The 27,386-nt window shown below is 41.4% G+C and overlaps 1 protein-coding gene across 4 annotated transcripts; it reads right to left on the bottom strand.

Moving 5' to 3' along the window:
- Positions 1–245: 245 nt before the first annotated feature.
- On the bottom strand, positions 246–27,275 carry LOC101105297 (serpin B10). Of its 4 annotated transcripts, none has more exons than XM_042239180.2 (8): positions 23,562–27,275; positions 18,302–18,478; positions 14,035–14,100; positions 13,452–13,589; positions 12,316–12,433; positions 6,395–6,537; positions 3,039–3,194; positions 246–1,070 (listed from the first exon to the last, which is right to left on the bottom strand). In XM_042239180.2, the coding sequence occupies exons 2-8, from the start codon at positions 18,467–18,469 to the stop codon at positions 666–668; spliced, it is 1,194 nt and encodes a 397-aa protein (XP_042095114.1). In that variant the 5' UTR covers positions 18,470–18,478; positions 23,562–27,275; the 3' UTR covers positions 246–665. The 4 variants fall into 4 exon arrangements, with proteins under 4 accessions (XP_042095114.1, XP_004020630.3, XP_027816677.1 ...); XM_004020581.4 differs by lacking the exon at positions 23,562–27,275 and adding an exon at positions 22,382–22,446; XM_027960876.2 differs by lacking the exons at positions 3,039–3,194; positions 23,562–27,275 and adding an exon at positions 22,382–22,446.
- Between the last annotated feature and the right edge of the window lie 111 nt (positions 27,276–27,386).

Here is a 27,386-nt window from a genome sequence, read left to right as displayed (position 1 = left end):
TAGAATGATACACTCAGTCTCTAAAATTAGAATAACAGCTGATGCAACTACCAATAAGCCATTGTGTAGGAGCATTTTTAGTAGAAATTGGAAAAACACAGGCAATTTTTGTGGAGATAAAATTTTAATAAGAATATCTTCTTATACCTAACAATATTCATTTATATAAATTAGAAATTTACTCTTCTAGTTTGCAAGATTTTTAAAAGCAAAGATGTTAATGTGACAACTGTTACCCATAGTAATTCTTTCTAATAAAATTTTTATTTTAGAATACTTTTAAATTCACATATCAATATCAGTTATATCATTATATCACCTTTATAAAGATTTTTCTTCACTAAATGATGCATGTGAAATATAAGTGACAATGGAAATACAGTGACCAGGTAGGCCAAGCATTGTAAGGCATTTGATTGAATAACCAAGTTTCTGAAATGTAAATAAAAATCACATTAAAATGATTACAAAATTAAATTTGCATTCTCTCTAGCTATATAGGCCTGATAGGATCACTAGAATATATTATTTCAAGATAATCTTTCTAATATTTATGCATAAGAAAGAGTCAGGCTACAAACTGGTTTTATTGTAATTATGTTTTCCATCATACGTGTATTTTTCACACTGTAAGAGGCTCTTGTTTGATGAGAGAGATGCAGGGTTTAGGGGGAGCAGAATCTCCCATAAAATAAAATGCCGTTGGTTTTGTTGTGCCTGATGAAAAAGAGGAACGGGTGATCTGCATTGAATTCGATGGAGGGGAGTTTCATTCTTACACTCACCTCACTCCCAGTACCAGCTGCAGCCTCTGTACCTTGTTCATTTATTTCCAGGAAAGACTTATGGAAAACATTGGACAGAAATAGGTCTCCCTCTGAGGACATTCCTGAGAAATCAGCTTTGCTCTGGTTAAAGGCATCAGTCATCCCCATACTGATCAGAGTTGACTTGAGGTCGTAAGTCTCTTCCAGCTTGAACTTGGGAAGGTTTACCTGCACATTGCACAGCTCCATCGCGTCTGCGCTGGTCCACTCACTCAGCCTCTCATAGGTGATGGCCTTTTCCAGCTGCAATTTGGACCCAATGAGGAAAGAATCAGCAATTTCCAATTAAGAAATAAAGGTTGAGTGAAATTTCTAGATATTACATAGATGAATTATAATCACTCCCATTACCAAAGGTAACAAAACACACACATTTGGAAGTTTTTTGTTTATAAAGAGATCTTTCACACTGTTGATATATCATTTTGCAGATTAATAGTTCTCAGGCTTAATAAGTTAGACCTTGATTCAAAACAGAAGTACTTCTATGATATTTCCAAGACAGCAACTACATACACAAATATATTAGTATAAATATGCATTTAGATGTCATCAACACAAAAGCATATACTCTAGGACACATTGTATGCCAGGGAACCAAAAAAATTATTTTTATTAGTTGTATTAACTAGTTTAAAACTAGTTTATTAACTAATAAACTAGTTCATAACTAATTTATTAAATTAGTTTAATTAGCACAGTATACAATCCTTCGAAAAGAAAATCTGAGATAAAATAAAATGCCTATACTCTATAATCACACCAATATGAAACTAGTAACTATAAATTATGGGGAAAAAAGAATAGTAAAGAAAGGAAAATCATTCTATCTTAAGAATAATAACGTTTTAAATAGTGATTTTGAAGCTGCTTTTTCTCTTGATATTTAAAATTTTAAAACAAATATATATGTATATACACATATGCATTACATATATAGGATAAAAAGCAATGTTTGATTTTTTAAATAACATGTTTGTTTAAAGCACATGATTTTGCTACTTTGGAGTTTTCTAGATCCAAGTATTGCTATCAATGACACATATGTAAATGATGTGCATTAAAGTGACAATGTTTTCAGGTCAGGAACTTGCACTTTCTAAAAAATCAAAGGCCTATAATGATGTAACTCTAATGGTTTAGTATTCACGCTTGGTCTTACCATCCTCTCCAGTTTCACGAATTTTATGACACTATCTAGAAATCTTTCTAAACAACAGGAGGGCAGTGGAAGCAGAAATATAAGCAATCTGGCACACATGAAAACTCACTCACAGTGCAAAGAAAGACAGACCACTTATTGCACACGGATTGCTCAGAAATGTGGTCTGGCCAAAATCAGGCTTAAGAGATGTTTAACTGGTGAACAACTTAAGTAATAACCTGAAGATGCGTTGATACAGACTATATCTTCTGAAGAGTGTTTACTTGATAAAAAGCATTCTTTAAAAAATGTTTCAGACTCTGTTTAATGTTTTTAAATGTATATCTAAGGCTAGCTTAATGCATGTGATTTAAAAATTAGGTAGGTTCTACCAGAAGGAGAAAAAAGACCTATACTACCTGAAAGATTGTTATGATCAATCTACACAGCTTTGTTACTCACAATAAATATTTCTAGCTGTTGTTTGTGTGGCTACTCAATGCTAAAGGTCTCTGTAGACTACTTATCCTTCCTGAGAAATAGTAACATCAACCTTACAAAGTTTTGTAAACTTAGGTGATACATGAAAATACAGTACCTAGGGCTGAAGGTATGTTGGTTGCCCTCCTGTGCAGAAATTCAAGAACTGGGAGATCATATCTTTATAAGATCATATCTTTTTTCCCGGGACAGATAAACAGTAGAAACATCTTCATGTCAGACTGCTGTCTTTTTTTTAAAGTTATTTTTCCATGCAAGTAAATGTTCCCAGGTGGTGCTAGTGGTAAAGAGCCTGCCTGCCAATGCAGGAGACATAAGAGACACAGGTTCAATCCCTGGATCTGGAAGTTTCCCTGGAGGAGAAAATGGCTACCCACTCCAGTATTCTTGTCTATAGAATCCCATGGACAGAGAAACTTGGTGGGTCCATGCGGTTGCACAGAGTCAAACATCACTAAAGTGATTTTGCATGCATTTGCAAAATAGACATAGACTCACAGAGAGAAAAGAAATGTTACCAAAGGGGAGAGGAAAGGAGGGAGGTATGAATAGACTGATCCCTTTACCTGATCCAGCCCATCAATGTCTTCTGGCAGTAGTATGAGCAGACTGAGGTCACGGCTCTCATAGTAGAGTTGAAGGCCTATGGCTTGTGGACTTTCTATGTAAAATACTTGAAGTTTTTCTTTCATGGACATCATTTGCACTGGTTTGCTTGTAGTCTGTAGAGTATATGCAGCAACATCACTGTGGAGGTATCTCACCAAATTCTTAATTCTTTAGCAACATTGGTTCCCAGCCATCTGGGACACTGACAAAGATGATGATCCTCTGCTAAATGCTAAATAAAATTATTCAAACCTTGCTTTCTGGAAATATGTGTTCTACTGGATGACATCATCAATAAATGATGTGAGAGTTTCTTTCTCCACAGTATTATGGCATCCTCTATGAATCATGGCAAGCTGGATTCTACCAAACACTTAAAAGAATATATAATCTTAAGCAAACTATGAAAATACCAATGATTCGGAAACAAAGTTGCATTTCAGATGCAAACATTTGAGACAGCCTTTTACTATCATAAAACTGAAATCCACTAAGAGAAGGGAAACACAAGCAATAAGCTAGGAGCTAAGGATTGCAAAACATATGTTTGATAAAATACCAGTATCTGAAATTTGTGAAGAACTCTTAAAACTCAACAATGATAAAGCAACAAACCCCACCTAAAAAATAGGCAAAAGATCTGAACTGATACTTCACCAAAGGAAAACCTATAGCATGTGAAAGGTGTTCAATCCTATGTGCTTAGGCAATTGCAAATTAAAACAGTGAAGATTAGCTGTGGAGTGTCACAGCTAATAGAATGGCCAAAAGTTCAAAACCCTGATGACACAAACTTCTAGCTAAGATGGAACCGCATTCTCTGCCAATGGGAATGCAAAGTGGCAGCCACACCAGATGGCAGTGCAGTGGTTTCTTACGAAGCTGAACGCGGCCTTACCGAGCGAGCCAGCAGCTGTGCTCCTGGGTAGTCTCCAGAATGAGTCAGAAACATGTTCACGCAAAACCTTGCACATAAATGCTTATAGCAGTTTGAGTCATAAAGAACCAAAATGCCCTTCAGAAAGGCAAAGGGATCAACAAAATCTTAACTCTATACAATGGAGGATTATTCAGCAATAAAGTGAAATGACCTGTCAAGCCAGAAAAAGTGGCTTTAAATACATATTGGAGGAACTTTAAAGACATATTGCTAAGTAGAAGAAGGTGGTTGCACCTTCGAGAAGGTTACATACTATGTAATTCCAAATTTATGGCATTCTGGAAAAGGCAAAGCTATACAGACAGTAAAGAGATCATCAGTTGCCAAAGACTTAGACGGGTGAATATGTTGAGTACAGGGAATTTTTAGGACAAGGAAATTATTCTGTATGATACTATAATGGTAGATACATGACATTATGAAATGCTAGTAAAGCCAACGGTAAGCAAAAGCGAACCCTGCAATTCAGACATGTTATACTTTTCATCCACCCACTCGATGTGGTGCTGAGTGTCCGTCACAAAGCCCCACCTTTCTGCTAAGGTGGTGGCCTCGTGCCCAGGGCTGTTCACTCAGGATGCTCTGTGCTGAAATGATTGTCTCAAAGATATGCATATGGGTGGGACCAATCAGAGTGTTCTTTGGGAGCATTCTGCTAGAGCTAGCAGCCAAGATTCTCTCTGTATTCACAGTAGCGTTGTGAAGCTAGAATAAAGGGCAGTCCTATTCCCTGGTCATATGGATTAACTCCATCCTTAATATTAGAGAAGGAGAGCAAGAATGATGGCTCAAGGGTAGAGGCAGAGAGGACAGATTGTTTGAGACTCTAGAGGCCCCACTCCTGGTTCCTCTTAGTTTCTTTGATGTTGTTTAGTCTCTTATTCGTGTCTGACTCTTTTGTGACACCATGAACAATAGCCCGCCATTGTCTTCTGTCCATGGGATTTCCCAGGCAAGAATACTGGAGGTGTTTACTTCTCCAGAGGATCTTCTTGACTGAGGGATCGAACCCACATCTCCCACACTGGCAGGTGGATTCTTTACTCCTGAGCCATCAGGGAAGCCCCCGAGCTAACACTAATATAATTCTCATGTCACTGGAGCTAGTTTGGAATGCTTTTCTATCACCTGCAGCTGAAAATTTCTAGTGGTTTTATTAAGCCGAGTAACTATCCAGCTTATTTTCAGTTAGCCTGTTGGATTATAAATTCAGCCCTTTCTACATCTTTTCCCCACAGATTATCTGAAAATTGCCTATTGCACACAACATATTGTTACAGCAATGTGTCATCAGCAGCAGTGTCTAAGTGAGATAATCCACCCAGGACTAAAACATTTTCACAAACTTTGGCCAGTCAGTTCTTTACCTGAGAATTTGGAATGTGACCTATCAAACTCATCTCTAGAATGGAGATCAGACTGCAGATTGAGAGAAGAAGGATGGGAGAAACAGAGTTGAGAAGCTAGAGAATGAATCCTGACAATATTTGAATCCTAGTTTCCATTCAAGTCTCAAGACCCAGCCACATTCCAGCCCTTGGGTGTATCTGTGACCTTCCGCTCATCTCCCTTGTTGCTGAAGTAAGTGCCTACTACAAAAACAGATGCTCTGTGTGCCAGACCAGAGGGAAAACTTAAAGAAAGAGATGAGACTTTAAAATGCTTTTTATTTCTTTTTCTTCTGGAAAAGTAACAGTTTGGTGTAAGACAGTGCTAGTTTACTAGAACAAGAACAGAATTCATAAGTGAAGAGCAGGGAATCATGGTTCTGCAGCCTGCTAACTGAGGCACAGCTCGAGGCACTTGGGGCTTCCCTGGTAGCATCCGCCTGCCACTGCAGGAGACACAGGAGACCCAGGTTCAACCCCTGGGTCGGGAAGATCCCCTGGAGGAGGAAATGACAACCCACTCCAGTGTTCTTGCCAGGACACTCCCATAGAAAGGGGAGCCTGGCAGGGTACAGTCTGTGGGGTCGCAAAAAGCAAGTAACACACACACACCCCAACACCGGACATTTAGTGGCTGGTTCCTCTATTGACCAGAGAGCCTGCAATGCAACCAAAACAAGTAAACTTGAAATGAACCTGGTCGCTTAGCCCCACTGCGTTTCTAACTTGGAAAATAAGTGCAGTAACTCCCTTGCCTGCTCTGCCATAATCGCAGCAAGGGGTGAGTGATATAATATGTGCATGGTCTGTGTACAGAGGTTAAAATAGTGAAAGGGTAATGTCCAGGTGGGATGAAACTGGGGCTTTTAGGTCAGTCATCCCTGCCCGAGTTTACAGGAACATATATTCAGATAGAATGAATTCAAAATAGAATTTCATTTGCAATGTCTTATAAAATACATACTGGTTATTAACAGGCTCCTACCTTGTTTATTTTGAATGACTTTTCTGTGGTATTTTGGACTAGGAATTGATGTTCCCAGACTCCTTTAAAGTAAAGGGCATTCACCAGAACCATTCTGGTTGTAGGGCCCACAGCGTCATCAGGTAGGAGATTCAGGATTTTTCCTACAAAAGCAAAGGGACAGATTCCAAATGATATAGTTACGTCCTGGTGAAATGCCATGCTTATAAAACTGATGATCATGAAATACTGTTTAACGTAACATCTTATACCCATAAAAATTCAAACCAGGAAGTCAGTATTGATAGAATACTATTAATATTAACAGATCTCTTTAGACTTCTTCTAAAAAATAATTTTTATGTAGACCATTTTTAAAGTCCTTACTGAATTTGCTACAATACTGTTTCTGTTTTATGTTTTCATTTTTGGGCCACGAGTCATGCGATATCTTAGCCCCCCAACCAGGGATCAAACCCATACCCCATGTTTTGGAAGGCAAAATCCCAACCCTGCTGGACCACAAGAGGTGTCCCCTGTTTAAATTATTTCATCTGTTGTTCCAATAGTGTCCTTTTTTCCTAGATTAGAAATCAATCCAAGGGCTCAAGTTGCATTTAGCTGCCATTTCCTCTTTAGTCCTCTTTAAGCCGAGGCAGTTTCACATTCCATTCTTTGTCTTCCATGACCTTGATACTTTTGAAAAAAAATTTTTTTAGAATGCTTGCCTCTCAGCTCAGATGTTTCAGATGCTTCCTCAAGATAATATTTAGGCTATGTATTTGAGGAAGAATATTGAAGAAAGTGGGGAAAACCACTAGATCATTCAGGTATGACCTAAATCAAATCCCTTATGATCATACAGTGGAAGTGAGAAATAGATTTAAGGGCCTAGATCTGATAGACGAGTGCCTGGTGAACTCTGGATGGACATACATGACATTGTACAGGAGACAGAGATCAAGACCATCCTCAAGAAAAAGAAATGCAAAATGGCAAAATGGCTGTCTGGGGAGGCCTTACAAACAGCTGTGAAAAGAAGAGACATGAAAAGCAAAGGAGAAAAGGAAAAACATACGCATTGGAATGCAGAGTTCCAAAGTATAGCAAGGAGAGATAAGAAAGCCTTCCTCAGTGTTCAGTGCAAAGAAATAGAGGGAAACAATAGAATGGGAAAGAATAGAGATCTCTTCAAGAAAATTAGAGATACCAAGGGAATATTTCATGCAAAAATGGGCTCAATAAAGGACAGAAATGGTATGGACCTAACATAAGTAGAAGATATTAGGAAGAGGTGGCAAGAATACACGGAAGAACTGTACAAAAAGATCTTCACAACCCAGATAATCACGATGGTGTGATCACTCACCTAGAGCCAGATATTCTGGAATGTGAAGTCAAGTGGGCCTTAGGAAGCATCACTAGAAACGAAGCTAGTGGAGGTGATGGAATACCAGTTGAGCTATTTCAAATCCTAAAAGATGATGCTGTGAAAATGCTGCACTCACTATGTCAGCAAATTTGGAAAACTCAGCAGTGGCCACAGAACTGAAAAAGGTCAGTTTCCATTCCAATCACAAAGAAAGGCAATGCCAAAGAATGCTCAGACTACCACACAATTGCACTCATCTCACATGCTAGCAAAGTAATGCTCAAAATTCTCCAAGCCAGGCTTCAGCAATCCGTGAACCATGAACTTCCAGATGTTCAAGCTGGTTTTAGAAAAGGCAGAGGAACCAGAGATCAAATTGCCAACATCCGCTGGATCATGGAAAAGCAAGAGAGTTCCAGAAAACATATATTTCTGCTTTATTGACTGTGCCAAAGCCTTTGACTGTGTGGATCACAATAAACTGGAAAATTCTGAAAGAGGTGGGAATACCAGACCACCTGACCTGCCTCTTGAGAAATCTGTATGCAGGTCAGGAAGCAACAGTTAGAACTGGACATGGAACAACAGACTGGTTCCAAATAGGAAAAAGAGTATGTCACGGCTATATATTGTCACCCTGCTTATTTAACTTCTATGCAATGGCACCCCACTCCAGTACTCTTGCCTGGAAAATCCCATGGATGGAGGAGCCTGGGAGGCTGCAGTCCATGGGGTCGCTAAGAGTCAGACATGACTGAGCTATTTCACTTTCACTCTTCACTTTCATGCATTGGAGAAGGAAATGGCAACCCACTCCAGTGTTCTTGCCTGGAGAATTTCAGGGATAGGGGAGCCTGGTGGGCTGCTGTCTATGGGGTCGCACAGAGTCGGACACGACTGAAGCGACTTAGCAGCAGTAGCAGCAGCTTATTTAACTTCTATGCAGAGTACATCATGAGAAACACTGGGCTGGAAGAAGCACAAGCTGGAATCAAGATTGCCGGGAGAAATATCAATAACCTATGCAGATGACACCACCCTTATAGTAGAAAGTGAAGAGAACTAAAAAGCCTCTTGATAAAAGTGAAAGAGGAGAGTGAAAAAGCTGGCTGAAAGCTCAACATTCAGAAAATGAAGATCATGGCATCTGGTCCCATCACTTCATGGCAAATACATAGGAAAACAGTGGAAACAGTAGCTGACCTTATTTTGGGGGTGCTCCAAAATCACTGCAGATGGTGACTGCAGCCATGAAATTAAAAGAGGCTTACTCCTTAGAAGGAAAATTATGACCAACCTAGACAGCATATTAAAAGCAGAGACATTACTTTGTCAACAAAGGTCTGTCTAGTCAAGACTATGGTTTTTCCTGTGGTCATGTATGGATGTGACAGTTGGCCTATAATGAAAGCTGAGCGCTGAAGAATTGATGCTTTTGAACTATGGTGTTGGAGAAGACTCTTGAGAGTCCCTTGGACTGCAAGGAGATCCAACCAGTCCATCCTAAAGGAGATCAGTCCTAGGTGTTCATTGGAAGGACTGAGGTTGAAGCTGAAACTCTAATATTTATTTCGGCCACCTGATGGAAGAGCTGACTCATTTGAAAAGACCCTGATGCTGGGAAAGACTGAGGGCAGGAGAAGGGAACAACAGAGGATGAGATGGTTGGATGGCATCACCAACTCAATGGACATGAGTTTGGGTAAACTCCAGGAGTTGGTGATGGACAGGGAGGCCTGGTGCACTGCAGTTCATGGGGTTGCAAAGAGTCGGACACAACTGAGTGACTGAACTGAACTGATTGCTGTTGTGGGCTGAATTTTGTCCTCCCCGAAAGATACATTAGTTCCTAACCCCCAGTCCTTGTGAATGTGATCTCATTTCAAAATAGGGTCTTTGAAGGCGCAATCAAGTTAAAATGAAGTCATACTGGCTTTGGCTGGGCCTGTAATTCAATGACAGGTGTCCTTATAAAAGGAGAGAAATTCAAACACAGACACACAGAGTGTGAAAAACACAAAGACAAAGGAGCAGAAGAGAGGAAAGCCGTCTGTCAACAGAGGCCAAGACCGGAGAGTCGCTTCTACAGGCCAAGTGTTGCCAGCAACCGTCAGCAGCTACGAGAGAGGCATGGAATGGATTCTTTCCTAAAACTTTCCAAAGAAGTGGAAGCCTGGCGTGCCACAGTTCACGGGGTTGCGAATAGTGAAACACAGCTTAGCGACTGCATAACAAAGGCCGCTAACACCTCGATTTCAGGGGTGCAGCCTCCAGAGCTGTGCGGTCACACTGCTTAGCACTAAGTGGTGTCTGACTCTTTGCGACCCCTTGGACTGTAGCCCGCCAGGCTCCTGTGTCCATGGGATTTCCCAGGCAAGAATACTGGAGTGGGCTGTCATTTCCTTCGAGGGATCTTCCCAACCCAGGGGTGGCACCTGCATGTCCTGCATCTCCTTCATTGGCAGGCACGTTCTTTACCACTGAGCCACTAGGGAAGCACCGGCACTATCCGAGAATATATTTCCATTGGTTTAAACCACACAGTCTGTGGTCCTCTGCTATGGCAGCCCTCAGATTTATGGCACACTTCTCTCGTCATAGGAAGTCTGGACAGCTCTGTGATCTGGTGGAATGGATTCTGTCATGCTCCTTGAGTGCATCAGCCTATATGGGGAAGACGGCAAGACCCTTATGCAAACCAATCTCGTGAGCATCAGACAGCTACTCCCTACTCAGCTCTGAGAGGATGTGCTTGGGTGAAGGACAGCGTATGAGCTACTCCCTGCCTTCCTGTCTGTAAGGCCCTCTTCCGTCTTCTAGGGGCCCAAGCAGGCAGAGGGCAGGCATTTGAGAGCTGAGATTTAGTGCAGCTCCGACACTGCAATTGCTTCTACTTCCACTGGAAAGAACCCTCTCGTCAATGCAGGTAGACATAAGAGACACGGGTTCGATCTCTGTGTCGGGAAGATTCCCCTGGAGAAGGGCATGGCAACCCACTCCAGCATTCTTGCCTGGAGAATCCCATGGAGCAAGGAACCTGGCGGGCTACAGTCCACAGGGTCGCAGAGTCGGACACAACTGAGTGACTTAGCACAGCTCCTACACTGAGTCTGTGGTGTCCGTTTCAATGCGCTTTAGCCTGTACAATCACATTCGGTTCTCACATGAACTGGAACAACGCAAGTAGTTTCATTCTGCAAATACAGGCTAATTTATAATTCTCAAACCAGACTCACATTTGGATGAATCCAAATCAGGCATAAGTTAGGAAAAACAGTCACTCCTGCCTCAGCATGGCTTCTGAGTCACTGCTGCTGCTGCTGCTGCTGCTGCTGCTGCTGCTGCTGCTAAGTCGTTTCAGTCATGTCTGACTCTGTGCGACCCCATAGATGGTAGCCCACCAGGCTCTGCTGTCCTTGGGATTCTCCAGGCAAAAACACTGGAGTGGGTTGCCATTTCCTTCTCCAATACATGAAAGTGAAAAGTGAAAGTGAAGTTGCTCAGTTGTCTCCGACTCTTAGCGACCCCAAGGACTGCAGCCTACCAGGCTCCTCTGTCCATGGGATTTTCCAGGTAAGAGTACTGGAGTGGGTGCCACCGCCTTCTCCTCTGAGTCACTAGTTCAGTGATATAAGAACTGAGAATTCACGGCTGCCAGCTTCCTCAATTCACTTCAATAAACATTAATGTTCTGAACAGCTACTGTGAGCAAGGCTATTATTTGTTAGTGATTTATAGCAGAAACTCAAATAAGGTAGTGTTATTGCACTGTATGGATGTGAGAGTTGGACTGTGAAGAAAGCTGAACGCCGAAGAATTGATGCCAAAGACTCTTGAGAGTCCCTTGGACTGCAAGGAGATCCAACCAGTCCATTCTAAAGGAGATCAGTCCTGGTGTTCTTTGGAAGGAATGGTGCTAAAGCTGAAACTCCAGTACTTTGGCCACCTCATGTGAAGAGTTAACTCATTGGAAAAGACTCTGATCCTGTGAGGGATTGGGGGCAGGAGGAGAAGGGGAGGACAGAGGATGAGATGGCTGGATGGCATCACCGACTCGATGCATGTGAATTTGGAGGACAGGAAAGGCTGGTGTGCTGCAGTCCACGGGGTCAAAAAGAGCCAGACACGACTTAGCAACTGAACAACAACAGCAACAACAAGCTTCTATTCTATTACTGGGACAGTTACTGTATTTTAAATCTGTTCTAATATATGACCTTATTCTGAAACTTACTCAAGGTTATACAGTATATTTAATGCCACACTTTAATTATTCATTAGCAGCCACTTTTCTTTAGAAACCGCATATGCATCAGTATTCCAAACCTTTTTGCATTTCTCTAGAGTCCTCTTTGGAACTACTAGAGTCTGATCATTTTCTTGTTTACTTGGTATTAATAAAACAGTTGTCTTATCTGTTTCAGATAAGACTTAGAATAAAAACAAATGTTCTGAATAATTAGAATATGCCCACAGTTCTATTTAAGAAATGCAAATACTTAACACAATTCAAAATGATAAAGTGATACTTTTCAAAAATACACTGGTGACCACCTTGGAGAAAGCTTACCCTCAGTCTGCTTTTCAACCCAAGAGTTGATCTCCTTTCTGATGTGGTCAGAAGCTCCCATAAAGTTCACAGACTGTGGCTCTGCACCAAAATATGTTTTCACATCTTCTAAATATTTCTGGAAGATATAGGCAAAATCTCCTTTTGTAGATTTTTTTTTTTTTTTACAAAAGCTGAGACATCAAGTCTATTTAGATTATCAGGGGAAAAAAAAGTCCAGCTAGATGGATAATTACAAACTCGCATCCCATTTTTTTCTTCAGTCTTTCCATACTCTGGCTATGGTTAAAAACTAAGCTCCCCTGTGCAAACTTAGCTGGATGCAGACTAGCCATGCAGAACTGCAGTTGTGGAAGGAAGGCCTGCCTCCCCACAGCTCTGGAGCCCCCACATCCGTATACATATACGTGCCATGTGGCAGGTGGGATCTTATTCCCAGGAGTCTTCACCACTGCACAGCTCGACTTTTTCTATTGCTATCCTTCTATTCTATTCAGTCTCTTTACTTCTTACCCACTGGGCACCTGGGTCTTCTGGCTCTTTTCTGAAACGTGCCAAAGAGTGGGACAGACAAACAGGAAGAACTAAACGTTTGGCCAGATGTAGGGTTGGCTCCTCTGAGGGTCTGCACTGTGGGGTCTCAGCCATCAGAGAAGAGAAGATGACTTAACTGCATGTAAAGAATGTTTCTGAAGTCGTGATGTGAAGCGATTTATCTGATCCTAAAGTCAGTTTTGCTCTTGAGGACAGAGTCTCCAGCCACCCTCTGATGGTCATCCACCCTCTGCTCCTTCAGACTCACCGTATGGAACTACCCTAGCCCTTTTGTTCTATTTCCCATGAAACAAATGTTGGCCCAGGGGTTACGTAAGCCACATTTCTATGTGTGTTAGTGGGTTGTACCCCTTTGTTATGGGCATAAAATTCTGATCACTTGATATGGTTTGGGATACAGTGTTGGTTTCCTTTACAACTTGACACATTGGTCAGTTTAAATGATCATCAGAAATACTAACCACAGACACCCTATACATTAAGGTTGTCCCCGAGGTCCCTGTAGAAAAGTACCAAGTGTTTGATTGGTTTCACATGGCTCTTTCTTTCCCATCCACTTAAAATAAGAGGTTTGCACTTACCTTGTGAAACGGATAAGTTTTCTCCCCGTAGATCCTGTTGGCTGTTTTAAGTATACAAGCATGGCTGGAACTGTTGATTTCTGAAGTAAGTGTCTGGAAATAAGAGTGTATTTCTTCAGGCTTGCCCACATTGAATTCCTTTCAAAGAAAATAAATTGGTCAAATAAAAATGTTGAAAAAGAAACACATGTATATGAACAATTTAGAATAAAAGAAATGATTTCATGTTCATGAACTGATCATGAAATCAATTGTAGGGTAGGTAAATTTTTTTTCTCTGATATTTTTAGTGCAGGATATAAAAGTTGTTGAGGCATAATTTTCTTCACACTTAGTTTGCAAAAATAAGAACATGGTTGAAAGTGAAATAGTTTTGAAAGGAAAGAAAGGGGAGAGATAAGGGGAAAGAATATAACTCTTTCAAAAAGCGTAGACATTGTTTGCGCTAAAATTTTCCTATAGTTTTAATATCTTTTTCTAAGAAAAATTACCTATTAAAGTTGTTTGATTTAGCCACTAAAAAAAAAATGCTAAAAGTGCCTTCTCCTTAATTATCAAATGGATATTGAAATACAAGACATACCATTTTCCTTTTCTTTTCACTGTCAGGACAAAATTCGCTGTCCTGGTCTCTGCTAACTTGAAGAACCTATAATTTCAATAAAAAGGCAATACATGAGCACATTTTGCAGAGATGTGATCATTCGAAATACACATCGGTAACTACAAGCCAGTCATTCCCCTAGCTGCAGAACGTATGATTAATGGATCAAGGGGGCTCTGATTTTACTTAATTGGTGTAATACCTGGACTAACAGAGTAAGTCAAGAGCTGCTTTTAGATAAATTTTTAAGTTGAATTCAAGTTGTTAGTATCTTTACTTTAACACTTTGCATTGGACATTGAAAATAACATTGGGAATACCCTTAGATGTAAAATTCTCATGTTTTCCATGGTTCATTTTTATCTATCATTGTTTTCAGAATAAAGCTAAGTATTCAATTGAGTGCATCATTTAGCCAATTTAAGCAAAACCCAATATTGCCCTAATTATCTGGAAAATTCAGGAGTTTTAGTCGTTTTCTCTACTAAAGTGCTTCACTTCTCACTGCCGACCATTATCTGATGATAGAGTCAGTCTTTGTGTTCACCCAGCATTTATGTGAAAATTCACAGGAAGGATGTGGACTCTGTGTTTCCCTGAAATTGTCCAAGAAGAGAAAAAGACCCTTTAATTATATCCCCCACATGCATCCTGGATGCAGCTCACAGAAAGGAATAACACTACTGAATGGCTTTCACTTTCACTTTGCTATATAAAGCTACGCACACACATAGAAACACTGTGATTTGAGAATGCTTACATCAAATTAACTGCTTATACAGTAATCAGTTCAGTTCAGTCACTCAGTCATGTCTGACTCTTTGTGACCCCATGGACTGCAGCATGCCAGGCTTCCCTGTCCATCAACAACTCCCGGAGCTTGCTTAAACTCATGTCCATCGAATAGGTGATGCCATCCAACCATCTCATCTTCTGTCCTTCTGTTCTCCTCCCATCTTCAATCTTTCCCAGCATCAGGGTAATTTCAAATGAGTCAGTTCTTCGCATCAGGTGGCCAAAATATTGGAGCTTCAACATCAGCATCAGTCCTTCCAATGAATATTCAGGACTGATTTCCTTTAGGATGAACTGGTTGGATCTGCTTGCAGTCCAAGGGACTCTCAAGAGTCTCCTCCAACATCACAGTTCAAAAGCACAATTCTTTGGTGCTCAGCTTTTTTTATAGTCCAGTTCTCACATCCATACATGACTACTGGAAAAACCATAGTGAAGTTGTTCAGTCGTGTCCGACTCTCTGCAACCCCATGGACTTTAGCCTACCAGGCTCCTCCATCCATGGGATTTTCCAGGCAAGAGTGCTGGCGTGGGTTGCCATTTCCTTCTCCAGGGGATCTTTCCAACCTTGGGACTGAACCCAGGTGTCCTGCATTGCAGGCAGACGCGTTACCATCTAAGCCACCAGGGAAGCCCAAATAAAAAAAATAAAAAACCATAGCTTTGACTAAATGGACCTTTGTTGGCAAAGTAATGTCTCTGCTTTTTAATATGCTGTCTAGGCTGATCATGGGCATCCCTGATGGCTCAGTGGGTAAAGAGTCAGCCTGCAGTGCAGGAGAACCATTCTCTATCCCTCACTTGGGAAGATCCCCTGGAGAAGGAAATGGCAACCCACTCCAGTATTTTTGCTTGGAGAAGTCCATGGACAGAGGAGCCTAGTGGGCTATAGTCCATGGTGTCCCAAAGAATCGGACATGACTGAGTGATTAACGTGACTAGGTTGATCATAGTTTTTATTCCAAGGAGCAAATGTCTTTTAATTTCATGGCTGTAGTCACCATCTGCAGTGATTTTGGAGCCAAAAAAAATACTCAGTATACAGCCTTTACATACTCCTTTCCTGATTTGGAACCAGTCTATTGTTCCACGTCCAGTTCTAACTGTTGCTTCTTGACCTGCATGTAGATTTCTCAGGAGGCAGGTCAGGTGGATGGTATTCCCATCTCTTAAAATTTTCCACAGTTTGTTCTGATCCACACAGTCAAAGGCTTGGTGTAGTCAATAAAGCAGAAATAGATGTTTTTCTGGAACTCTCTTGCCTTTTCCATGATCCAGCAGATGTTGGCAATTTGATCTCTGGTTCCTCTGGCTTTTCTAAATTCGACTTGAACATCTGGAAGTTCGCATGCTGCTGAAGCCTGGCTTGGAGAATTTGGGGCATGATTTGCCAGTGTGTGAGATGAGTGCAATTGCGTGGCAGTTTGCGCATTCTTTGGCATCGTGTTTCTTTGCAATTGGAATGAAAACACATTTTCCAGTCCTGTGGCCACTGCTGAGTTTTCCAAATTTGTTGCTTTAGTGAGTGCAGCACTTTCACACCATCATCATTTAGGGTTCGAAACAGCTCAGCTGGAATTCCGTCACTTCCACTACTTTGTTCGTAGTGATGCTTCCTAAAGCCCGCTTCACTTCTCACTCCAGGGTGTCTGGCTCTAGGTGAGTGATCACACCATCGTGATTACCTGGGTCATGAAGATCTTTTTTGTATAGTTCTTTGTATTGTTGCCACCTCTTCTTAATATCTTCTGCTTCCGTTAGGTCCAGACCATTTCTGTCCTTTATTGAGCCCATCTTTGCGTGAAATGTTCCCTTGGTATCTCTAATTTTCTTAAAGCGATCTCTAGTCTTTCCCATTCTATTGTTTTCCTCTATTTCTTTGCATTAATTGCTGAGGAAGGCTTTCTTATCTCTCCTTGCTATTCTTTCAAACTCTGCATTCAAAAGGGTATATCTTTACTTTACTCCTCTGCCATTAGCTTCTCTTCTTTTCTCAAAGAAGAGAATTTGCATTTGTAAGGCCTCCTCAGACAACCATTTTGTCTTTTTGCATTTCCTTTTCTTGGGGATGGTCTTGATCCCTGCCTCCTGAACACGGTCACGAACTTCTGTCCATAGTTCATCAGGCGCTCGTCCATCAGATCTAGTCTCAAATCTATGTCTCACGTCCACTGTATAACCGTAAAGGATTTGATTTATCTCATACCTGAATGGCCTAGTGGTTTTCCCTACTTTCTTCAATTTAAGTCTCAATTTGGCAATAAGAAGTTCATGATTTGAGCCACAGTCAGCTCCCAGTCTTGTTTTTGCTGACTGTATAGAGCTTCTCCATCTTTGGCTGCAAAGAATATAATCAATCTGATTTTGGTATTGACCATCTGGTGATGTCCATGTGTAGAGTCCTCTCTTGTGTTGTTGGAAACTCTGTTAGCCTTCGCCCTGCTTCATTCCGCATTCCAAGGCCAAATTTGCCTGTTACTCCAGGTATCTCTTGACTTCTTACTTTTGCATTCCCATCTCCTATAATGAAAAGGACATCTTTGGGGGTGTTTGTTCTAGAAGGTCTTGAAGGTCTTAATAGAACCACTCAACTTCAGCTTCTTCAGCATTAGTGGTTGGGGCATAGATGTGGATTACTGCAGTACTGAATGGTTTGCCTTGGAAACAAACAGTAATACTGTTCTACTATTTTAATGTTCTTCATGTATTTGTTAGATTCACCCAGACAAGCAGGGATCGAACAAAGTAACAACCAAACAAAGCATGAGAAACAGATTTCACCTGATTTTTCCATTTGCGTCTTTTTAAATCAATTTATTATTCTGTTTATTTAGTTTTGACTGTGCTGGGTCTTTGCTGCTTTGCGTGGGCATGCGGGCTTTCTTTATTGGAAGTGCCTGAAGGCCACTCTCGGAGTGGGGCTTCCCTTGTTTTGGAGCCTAGGCTCTAGGTGCACAGGCTACAGCAGTTGCCCTGCAGCCTGTGGGATCTTCCCCAAGCAGGGATCAAACCATGTCCCCTACACTGGCGAGCAGATTTTAACCACGGAGCCACCAAAGAAGTCCTCTATTTGTGTCTTTAAGAAAATCCTTCCAAGATTAGAAAGATGATGACTAACTCTATTAAAGTATGAGCCATGACTTTCTTGAAATATTTTAATAATCAAAATTTTTTAAAAATTTTAACATTGAACCAAACTTGATAACCTCGTGTCTCCATGTGATTTTGCCAGAGAATACAGGTTCTTAAATAGCTTTCCTAGAAACAGTTGCTTGTTGATTCACTTTCTCAGCCTTATTTTTTAAGGTCTGGAAATGTGTGTGTCTTTTATTTTGGAAGACATGATTATAAAATGTGGACCATTTGGGTTCCAGGAGAGGAATGAAGGTGAAAGCCAAATAAAAGCATTTCATTTTAAGCCAATAGAGAATAGCTGTCCTTTCTTACTCACCTGGGCCATTTGGGCTGCAGTGGTCCCTTTTGTGCCCAAATACACCATGGCCAAGGAGGCTGAGATCCCCCAGGGAGAAAAGAAGATATTTTTACCCTCAGCAGATTCAGCTAGCTTTTTACTAAACTCCAGAGCAAATTGGTTGATAGATTTTGCTAGAGAGTCCATTGGGAAGATCTAAGAAAAACAAAGCAGAGTTAAAGAACACATTAATAATCGTTTCCATTTATTTTACTTTTGTAAATGGATTTTTTGGCTTACACAATTATCTTTTCTATCATCTTTCATTGAAATGACAAAAGAATGTATTATCCAACCTGATTATATACATAATAACCTATGTAACAATCTATATGGGGCTTCCCTGGTGGCTCAGTGGTAAACAATTGGCCTGCCAATGCAAGAGACGTGGGTTCAGTCCCTGGGTCAGGAAGATCTTCTGGAGAAGGAAACGGCAACCTACTCCAGCATTCTTGCCTAGGAAATCCCATGGACAGGGGAGTCTGGTAGGCTACAGTCCATGGGTCGCAAAGAGTCAGACATGATTTAGCAACTAAACAACAACAACAATCTATATATCTGTACTTATGCCCTCCTAAGAGCTGAACGAACATAATTCCAATATTATTATAAATCTTAGAAAACTGAAGTCCAGAGAGTTTAAGAGGACTCCCTCAAATTCTAGAGCTGAAGCACCTGAGAGGACAATTGGATTCTGGTCAGTTGGGTCTCCCTGTTGAAATTCCAGAGTTTAAACTGCAGTAGAATCAGCCAAGTGCTTCTTTTCAATACACCACATACCTGCTGGCTTTACCAGTAAATGAGGAATAATTATACACGTTTCTGACTTTGTAGTTTTTCTCACTTATCTTTCATCCCTATTTTTATACTTTTTAACCTTGTTTATCCATTTGCACCTTGATAGATGGTATCCTGGTTTACGGAGACCCTTTATCCTCCTTCATAATAAGATGAAACCCAACTCTGCTCCAGACCTTTTCCTCTGGATGCTTTTTCTGAACTTTGGGGTTCATAGGGGCGTGTCTGCCACCAAAGTCCCATAACATAGCTTTTGCCACTTGCCTGGTGCTTATCACACTGCTAGTTCTGTTTTCATATGTTCGTACCGTATCTTTTCATCTCTAGAATAAGTTCCCTGAGAGCAAAATTTTCTTACTCTGCTTTGTGCATCTGCTAGCACCCAGCTCAGGACTTTGTACAAAATGGAAACTTCCAAATATTTATTTATTTTTTATTTAGAGTGTTTATATTTAAGGTTCTAGTCATCATTTTTTAAAACCTATTTAAACCTGGAACTTTCACAAGCTAGTGGAAATGCTTATAGAGAAGTAGAGAAGTCAAGAGCCTCTTGTCTTTATTCTCACTCACTTGAGACCCCCTGAAACCAATCATAATGGACAAAGGAACTCAAGCTTTCTCATTTTTTAAAATATTGTTTTCAGCTTCTAAATTTCACCTCTAATCACCCTGATATTCTCATTTAATTTTAATAAAACTGGATTGCTATCAAAGAAATAGTGAGTTCAATCTATTGTCATTTTATAGCCAAATAATTTCTCAAACTGATTAAATAATTTAAAGTAAACCAAATTCCTAGGTCTAGAGAGTCCTATTCGGGCAAGTATTGTATAGAACTTGGTCTTGCACTGATATCATCCGGCCCTCTGAGAAACCTAGAATGAGAACTTTAGAGGAGTCAGGAGATCTCTCTAGCTAAATGGTTGAATCAAGGGACAGACATGTGCAGACAAAGTCTTGACTTCTTCATGACTTGAATTAACAGTGATACTGTTGAAACACCTCCTAGTCCTAGGCTTACCCTTAACCAAACAACTTCTCAGCCCTTAAATCATCTCTAGTCATAGCTTCTACCTATTGCAGAAGCTGATGATAATTCTAGGCTAACACTATTTTATTAAATGAAAAAAGGAACAACTCTTGTTTCGTAATAACTCTACACCCTCAAAAAATGTTTGAAATTTACATATAAGCACTTTCTCCTGACAGATCCAGTGCCATCTTGGAAATAAGCTCCCTGTTTTCTTTACAGCTATATCCCTTTAAATGATGTTTTATTTACTATCTATATATTAAGCTTTATCTTTTATTTTTTAATTTTCTTATTTGGCTGCACCAGGTCTTATTTGCAGCATGTGGAGTCTTTGGTTGCAGAATGTAGGGTCTAGTTCCCTGAACAGTCATCAAACTCGGGTCCTCTGCTTTGGTAGCGTAGATTGTTAACCACTAGACCACTGGGGAAGTCCCCTAAGCTTTCTCTTTAAAGAACTCGCAAAGCATAATCACCGTGAAGGGAAGAGGGGAGAAATTATTATTTTGAGGCTGAGGACTTTTATCTTTCTACCTATGATTTATGAATATTCTAGAGTTTAGATACTGGTAGCAAATTCCTGAAAATGATCATTCTCTCTGACAAAAGAGTTAATTTCTTGTGGAAAGTTAATAGACAGTTATCTTCAGCTTCATTAACTCTCTCATTAATATCATCATTAATATATCAGATGCAGCCTAGAACATACAAGAGGAACAGTTCTTGCCTTTAAAAAAAAAAGTACTGAAGTGCTAAGCCAGCATTAAAAGTGATTCCTGAAAGATGCAGAATTTGGGGATGAAATTCTCATGAAATAATTTATCCGTTCAAGGGATAGAGAGTGATCTTTTCAGAGGAGACTATAAATAAAGACTAAAGTCTAGATCAAAAACCATGTGTGCCCTTTTCAGAACGAACTGCTCTTCTGCTGTTTCCAGGAGGAATATAGATACATCAGTATGCCTGCTCAGTCGCTCAGTCGTGACTGGCTCTTTGTGACCCCATGGATTGTAGTCTACCAGGTTCCTCTGTCCATGGAATTTTCCAGACAAGAATACTGGAGTGGCTTGTCATTTCCTAACCCGTATATCAGTATCCATACATTTATGTAAAATATGTAATATCTCAGTCTGTAAAGGGGCTTAACCAAAGAAATATGAAAATAAGGAAAGAATAGTATTGTTCATCAAAATGTCTCATTATAGATACACATATTCCCAGCAAATCTGTGTTGGAAAGAATCTTCTAATCCTAATCAAATGGTCTCATTTTATCTGCTAGGAAACTAAGGCCCAGAGAGGTAAAATGTGCTAACATGCACAGCTACCTAACAGCAGGGTTATCATTGCAATCCCAGTCTCTGGACTCTAAGTACAAATCCTTTTGCCACTATATTTTATTGCCTTTAAGGTTTTATGGTGAAAGGGAGGGATTGGGTGACAAAAGAGGTCGAACAAGAGGAGGGAGAAAGGAGGGGTGATGGTGAGCGGGAGGAGGGAGGAAGAAGGACTCTGCTCTGCTTTCCTCTTAGAGGACAGTCAAGGCCTCTTGACCTCCCCAGGGTGCTGATAACACTGCCTACTTGGTGGAGTTGTGCATGTCAGATAATGACCTCTCCACACCCCCAGCACTTCCGAGTTTATCCGAAGCCATTTCTGAAGGGATTAGTCGTCTGGGAGGGTTTCTGATGAGCATGTAGTGTAAGGTTAGGGTCTTGATTATTCCATGAAAGAGAAGAAAGCTAACAGCCCCTGGAATGACGGCCAAGACTTGAAATTGGGTAGGGGTGGGGGGTAGAGAGTCAAATCATTAGCTCCCTACGCAAATGAGTGAGATCAGGTTCATGTTGCCAAGCCTACTCTTTCAAAGGGATAGAAGGGTTTTGGTTCAGTCATTCTGAGAACATCCTATTTCTTTCAGCCTCTGCTGACAGATACAAAGGTAGCAAATCCAGAAATGTGACTGGAAAAAATACCATTCGTAATTTCACAGTTCACAGTAAAACCACCTCTCTCACAGCTTCAGAAATGAAAGCGCTCTCCTGCTTAGCCTCTCCCAGCACAGTCTTTGAACCAGTTTAGGGATAAATCTCTGACTTGCACAGAATTCTTGGGGGATGGCCTCAACTATTATTTCTGTTCTGTGGAGGTCTTGATAATTTGTTATTCATCTAGGCAGTTCAATGAAGAAAGAAAACATAAACATTTTAAACAAAGAAATATTTACAATACCTTGTTTTCTTCCACTGGAGCAGAATTGGCAGTGGGTCCCTTTAGTAAGAGATTGTGGCTGAGTTAAGTAACTCTTAACTGTAGGAGTAATTTTTAGCAGTTTTAGCACCACCCTTTTCTTAGCCCCACCCTCTGATTCACTTTTACAAGCCCGTACACTCTTCCTTTCAAGTTTATCTTGGCCAGAAGCTCAGATGAAAAGAAAGATAGACAAGGTTTTGCCAAAATTAATTGCCCACATCTTCCACGTCTGTCTGTACATAGAGCCTGGAATTCTGACAAATTGGGACTCACACATTCCCGGCTTCATGTTTTCCCTAGTCTGCCAACTGGCAGCAATTAGTGGCTTCCCCTAGATTTTTTTTTTTTCCCATAAAAACAGAAAGTTTTAAGTTAGTAGAATAATTATGAGCAATGAAATAGAGATTATTATAAACAGCATGTTTGCTGTTAAATTGCTCACAAGGTATTGAGTGAAGTATCCAAGAAATGTTTCTGTTCTTCTCACTTGGGCTCTGGTGTTGACCCCCAAGCATAACTCTGTTTCGTGTCCACTGTCCCCACTCCAGGGACATGGGGTCTGGATGGATGTTTTAGATGAAGTTACTGGATCTGGTAAAGAATCTGCCTGCCAGTGCAGGGGACGCGGGCTTGATCCCTGGGTCAGGAAGATCTCAAGGCTTCCCAGGAGGCACTAGTGGTAAAGAACACACCTCCCAGTGTGGGAGACCTAAGAGATGTTGGTTCAATCCCTGGGTCTGATCCCCTGGAGGAGGCCATGGCAACCCACTCCAGTATTCTTGTCTGGAGAATTCCATGGACAGACGAGCCTGGTGGACTACAATCAATAGGGCCGCCAAGAGTTGGACACAACTGAAATGGCTTAGCAAGCGCACACACACACACACACACACACACACACGCATCATATGGAGGCTCCAGATAGAGGGATTGTCCATCTTGACTGCCCGTGGTTCACCAGAGAGTGGCTCACCAGAGAGTGGCTCAGGCTTCATCACTGCACAGATATAGTTATTTGCATTACATTCAATGCATCTATATAGATTTTGGGGGATCAAACAAGAAATTGTTTCATCTCTAAAACCTCTTCTCTAAAACCACAGACTAGGTTCTATGTATGTTTCCCCACGAACCTTCGCCAGGTTCCTTTCTCACTTACCTCTTGTTTAAAATCTTCGGGGACGTTCCTGGCAGGCCGTTGTTTAAGACTCTGCACTTCCGCTGCAAGGGAAGCGAAGGTCCCAGAGGCTGCACTGCAGCCGGAACTAGGTGAGTACGGAACTGGAATCTGTGTACGTTGGTGTACCTGCTATGGGCCTTCCAGGTGGCGCCAGTGGGCAAGAATCATCTGCCAGAGCAGGAGACCCGGGAGAGGCAGGTTTGATCCCTGGGTTGGGAAGACTGGCTGAAGGGGGGCAGGACAGCCCACTCCAGTATTCTTGCCTGGAGAGTCCCACAGAAAGAGGAGCCTGGTGGGCTCTAGTTCACAGGGTTCCAAAGAGTTGGACACAACTGAAGTGACAGAGCACAGCACACACTTGCTAGCTACACGGATAAAACTTTGGTCTTGCACTGTTTTGATGGCTGTTTGGAGCGGGCTGGGAAAGAGGCAATGCTACCCTAAGTCAACAATATAACACTATCAGCAGGATTTTGCCGTATGTTTATTTATTGTTGTTAGTTATGGCCTGCCCTGTGTATGCTTAGCAACATGTACCAATGTCCCTAATGACAATGAAGGGATAGGGGCTCTATGAATGGAGAACAGGCGTAGAAGGAGAGTTTTGCTCTAGCTTTTGTTTTGTTTTTACAATATTTGATGCTAAGATTGCAGGAATTTGTTAAGTATTCAAAATCTATTAGAACATTAAAAAGAACTCTAGGTCCATCAGGATTATTCAAATGGAAACCAGAAGAAGAGAGGAGATAGAGTGGAGCCGAGACAATTGTGTGGGTGATGGCTGTCATTCAACCACTGGTTGGGTAACAGGACACCACTGACTAGGTGCCTGGTGAACATGCATTTTTCACAGTTCTGGGTGCTGCGGTCTGAGATGAGGGTGCCATGTGACTGGGTGCTTGGCGAGGGCTTGCTTCCTGGCTCACAGGTGGTTGCCTCCTGGTCTTTACTTGGCTGAGAGCTCTTATCTTTTTCCCCTTTCTCTATAAGTCACCAGGCCTTCACAGATGGCACTAGTGGTAGAGAAGCTGCCTGCCAGTGCAGGAGACACAAGAGACATAAGAGATGTGGGTTCAATCCCTGGATCAGGAAGATCTCATAGCAGAGGAAACGGCTCACCCACTGCACTAGTCTTACCTGGAGACTCCCATGGACAGAGGAGCCTAGAGGGCTACAGTCCATAGGGTTGCAAAGAGTCGGACACAACTGAAGCAACTTAGCATGCGTAGGTGTTACAGAGTCAAAGCTCTCTCTGCTCACCTTATGATAAGCTAATAAATCTGAGACGAGGTGTTAAGTCAAAGAAGGGACTTTATTCGAGAGCTGGCTTACCAAGAAGATTTCAGGCTAGCACCTCAAAATAACCATCTTGTCCAAGCCTAGATGCCAGGTTCTTTTATGGATCAAAGATGGAGAGGTGGTGAGGCAACAAAGTAAAATGTCACCTTGTAAATGTCGCTGAGGATGGCAAGCCTCAGGCAGGAGGATGTGGTTTCACTTTCTTACAGTGATTTCATGGGTGGTGTGAAATGGAATATCTCCTGTCATATCAACAAACAAAGATGCTGCATCTGTCTGCAATTCCCGCCTCCCCAGATGTGAATTTCTGGGCCACGCCAGTAAGCAGCGGGTGAGGGGAGCCTCACCATATGCCACACAAAGAATTTAAGAATGTCACAGTCTTTCACAGGTGGGCAGAGTCAGCTTATCTCCCTGAGGCAGACCACTATGTATGCCTATAATAACAAAGCTGGCAAGATAAGGATTAAAGTCACAGAGCAGATCCATTGTGAATTCAAAATTAACCCTTCCCGGTTACATAAGAACACTGATTACATCCTTGACTCACCCTCATGACCAATTCTAATCCCAATTACCCCCCAAAGGCCCAGCCTACAAACTACATTACATCAGGGATTAGGGTTTCAACATCTGTGTTGGAATGAAGATAACAAATATTCGGGCCATAGTGGTGGCTGAGAGTTTCCCAGAACTGAACCAAGACACAGGTTTCCAAATGGAAAACATCTCCTGATGAATAAGCTAAATTTTTAAAACTATTTAAAAGGACTCCTAATGCAATAAAATATCAAGAACAGCATCAAAAACAAAAATAAAATTATTAAATTTTAATAATTTAATCTACAAGAAGCAAAACTACAGAGACATCACTTTGCCCACAAAAGTCCCTACAGTCAAAGTTAGGGTTTTTCCACTAGTCAGGTACAGATGTGAGAGTTGGACCATAAAGAAGGCTGAGCACTGAAGAATTGATGCTTTTGAATTGTGGTGCTGGAGAAGACTCTTGAGAGTCCCTTGGACAGCAAGGAGATCAAACCAGTCAATCCTAAGGGAAATCAACCCTTTATATTCATTAGAAGGGCTGATGCTAAAGCTGAAGCTCCAATGCTTTGGCCACATGATGGAAAAGCCAACTCATTAGAGAAGTCTCAGATGCTGGGAAAGAATGAAGGCAGGAGGAGAAGGGGACCACAGAGGATGAGGTGGTTGGATGGCATCACTGACTCAATGGACTTGCATTTGAGCAAACTCAGGGGGATAATGAAGGACAAGGAAGCCTGGCATGCTGCAGTCCGTGGGGTCACAAAGAGTCAGACACGTCTTAGCAATCAAATAACAACAAAGTGTGAAGAACACTTTGAACCTAGAATTCTATGCTCATGCTCTAACTCAGTAATGATGGGGATATACATCTTAAGACTCACAGCCTCACAATGATTCAGAAAGTTACTATCTATCACCTTGCTGAATGGATTGGTAAAATACATATTTTTAATGAATCTAAAAGTAGGTAGGAGAAAGCAAGGAAGAACCTCTAATTTTTAACAATGTTTGATTGAGAGGAAATAAATCACAATTCAAGCCTTAAAGAATTAGCTGAATAATTTTGGGGGACTCTATGCTTGGCCAGCTGACAGTGAGACAGTTTTGTTACCGACTAAGAAAATAATTATACTCACTAGTATTTATTAAGTACTGTACATACTAAGCATTCATTTCATTTCTTGTCAGGCATGAGTTCATTCCAGCATCAGAACCACCTTATGAGAAAAGCACTGAAAGAAAACTGAAGCAGGAAGAAGCATCATTCCCAGCTTGCGGTCAGAGGACTCATAAGCGTGCGAACTGGGATTTAGGTACAGTTAAGTGAAGGCCATAAGGCTGCCTCTTTGGCCATGATGCTCCAGTGGGTCACCCATCCCTAGATTTCATCATAAAGAGGGCAGTGCCTGGAATGCACTTTCAGGACCAGCCACGCTACTGCAGCCAGGTCAGACTCCCTAAACCTCAGACCTTCCTTATTTCTCAGGACTTAGATTATGTTTTTCTGTGCTGCTGATCCACTCAAAAGTATTCAGTGCTATTTGAAGCAAACACACTTAAAAGAAGTCAGCTTGCGTTTTCCTTCTGCCCTCGTGCCCAGCTCTTCTCTACCCCTCTGAACTCTCCCTCTCTCGGTGCACTCAGTGAGTTGACCCTGGTGCTATGTCTGTACCGCTAGACTCAGTGTTGATTCCTGATGTCCTGATTTGAACACAGGGGCCCCCAAAGACTCTGACCCAAACCATCCTTTTGCACTGCTGTACTTTTCCTGCTGGGAGAAGGCAGCTCTAATCAGGTTCTCACACAGCTCCATCCCACCCCCCCCCCCCCTTGCAAAGCAGTTGGTTAGTCCTTTGGCTCCTTTATTCTGTTTACTTGGTTCTCACAAAAGAGCTGTGACGCCTGATTTCTGAGAGACAAGACAGCCAGATCTTGTAATCTAAAGACCTAATAGAATGT

Source organism: Ovis aries, chromosome 23 (genome assembly GCF_016772045.2).
Source record: "Ovis aries strain OAR_USU_Benz2616 breed Rambouillet chromosome 23, ARS-UI_Ramb_v3.0, whole genome shotgun sequence".
NCBI classification, from domain to species: Eukaryota; Metazoa; Chordata; class Mammalia; order Artiodactyla; family Bovidae; genus Ovis; species Ovis aries.
The sequence above is the reverse complement of the archived record's forward strand: the minus strand, read 5'-3'. Positions and strand labels throughout refer to the sequence as shown.

What these genes read in the sequence shown, in the direction of transcription:
- LOC101105297 (XM_042239180.2), bottom strand. Translation starts at nt 18,469, where the DNA reads ATGGACTCTCTAGCAAAATCTATCAACCAATTTGCTCTGGAGTTTAGT. An exon ending in GTGAAAAGAAAAGGAAAATG is followed by an intron (nt 13,590 to 14,034) that starts GTATGTCTTGTA and finishes TTTCTTTGAAAG; the next exon opens with GAATTCAATGTGGGCAAGCC. An exon ending in GGTTGAAAAGCAGACTGAGG is followed by an intron (nt 6,538 to 12,315) that starts GTAAGCTTTCTC and finishes TTGCTTTTGTAG; the next exon opens with GAAAAATCCTGAATCTCCTA.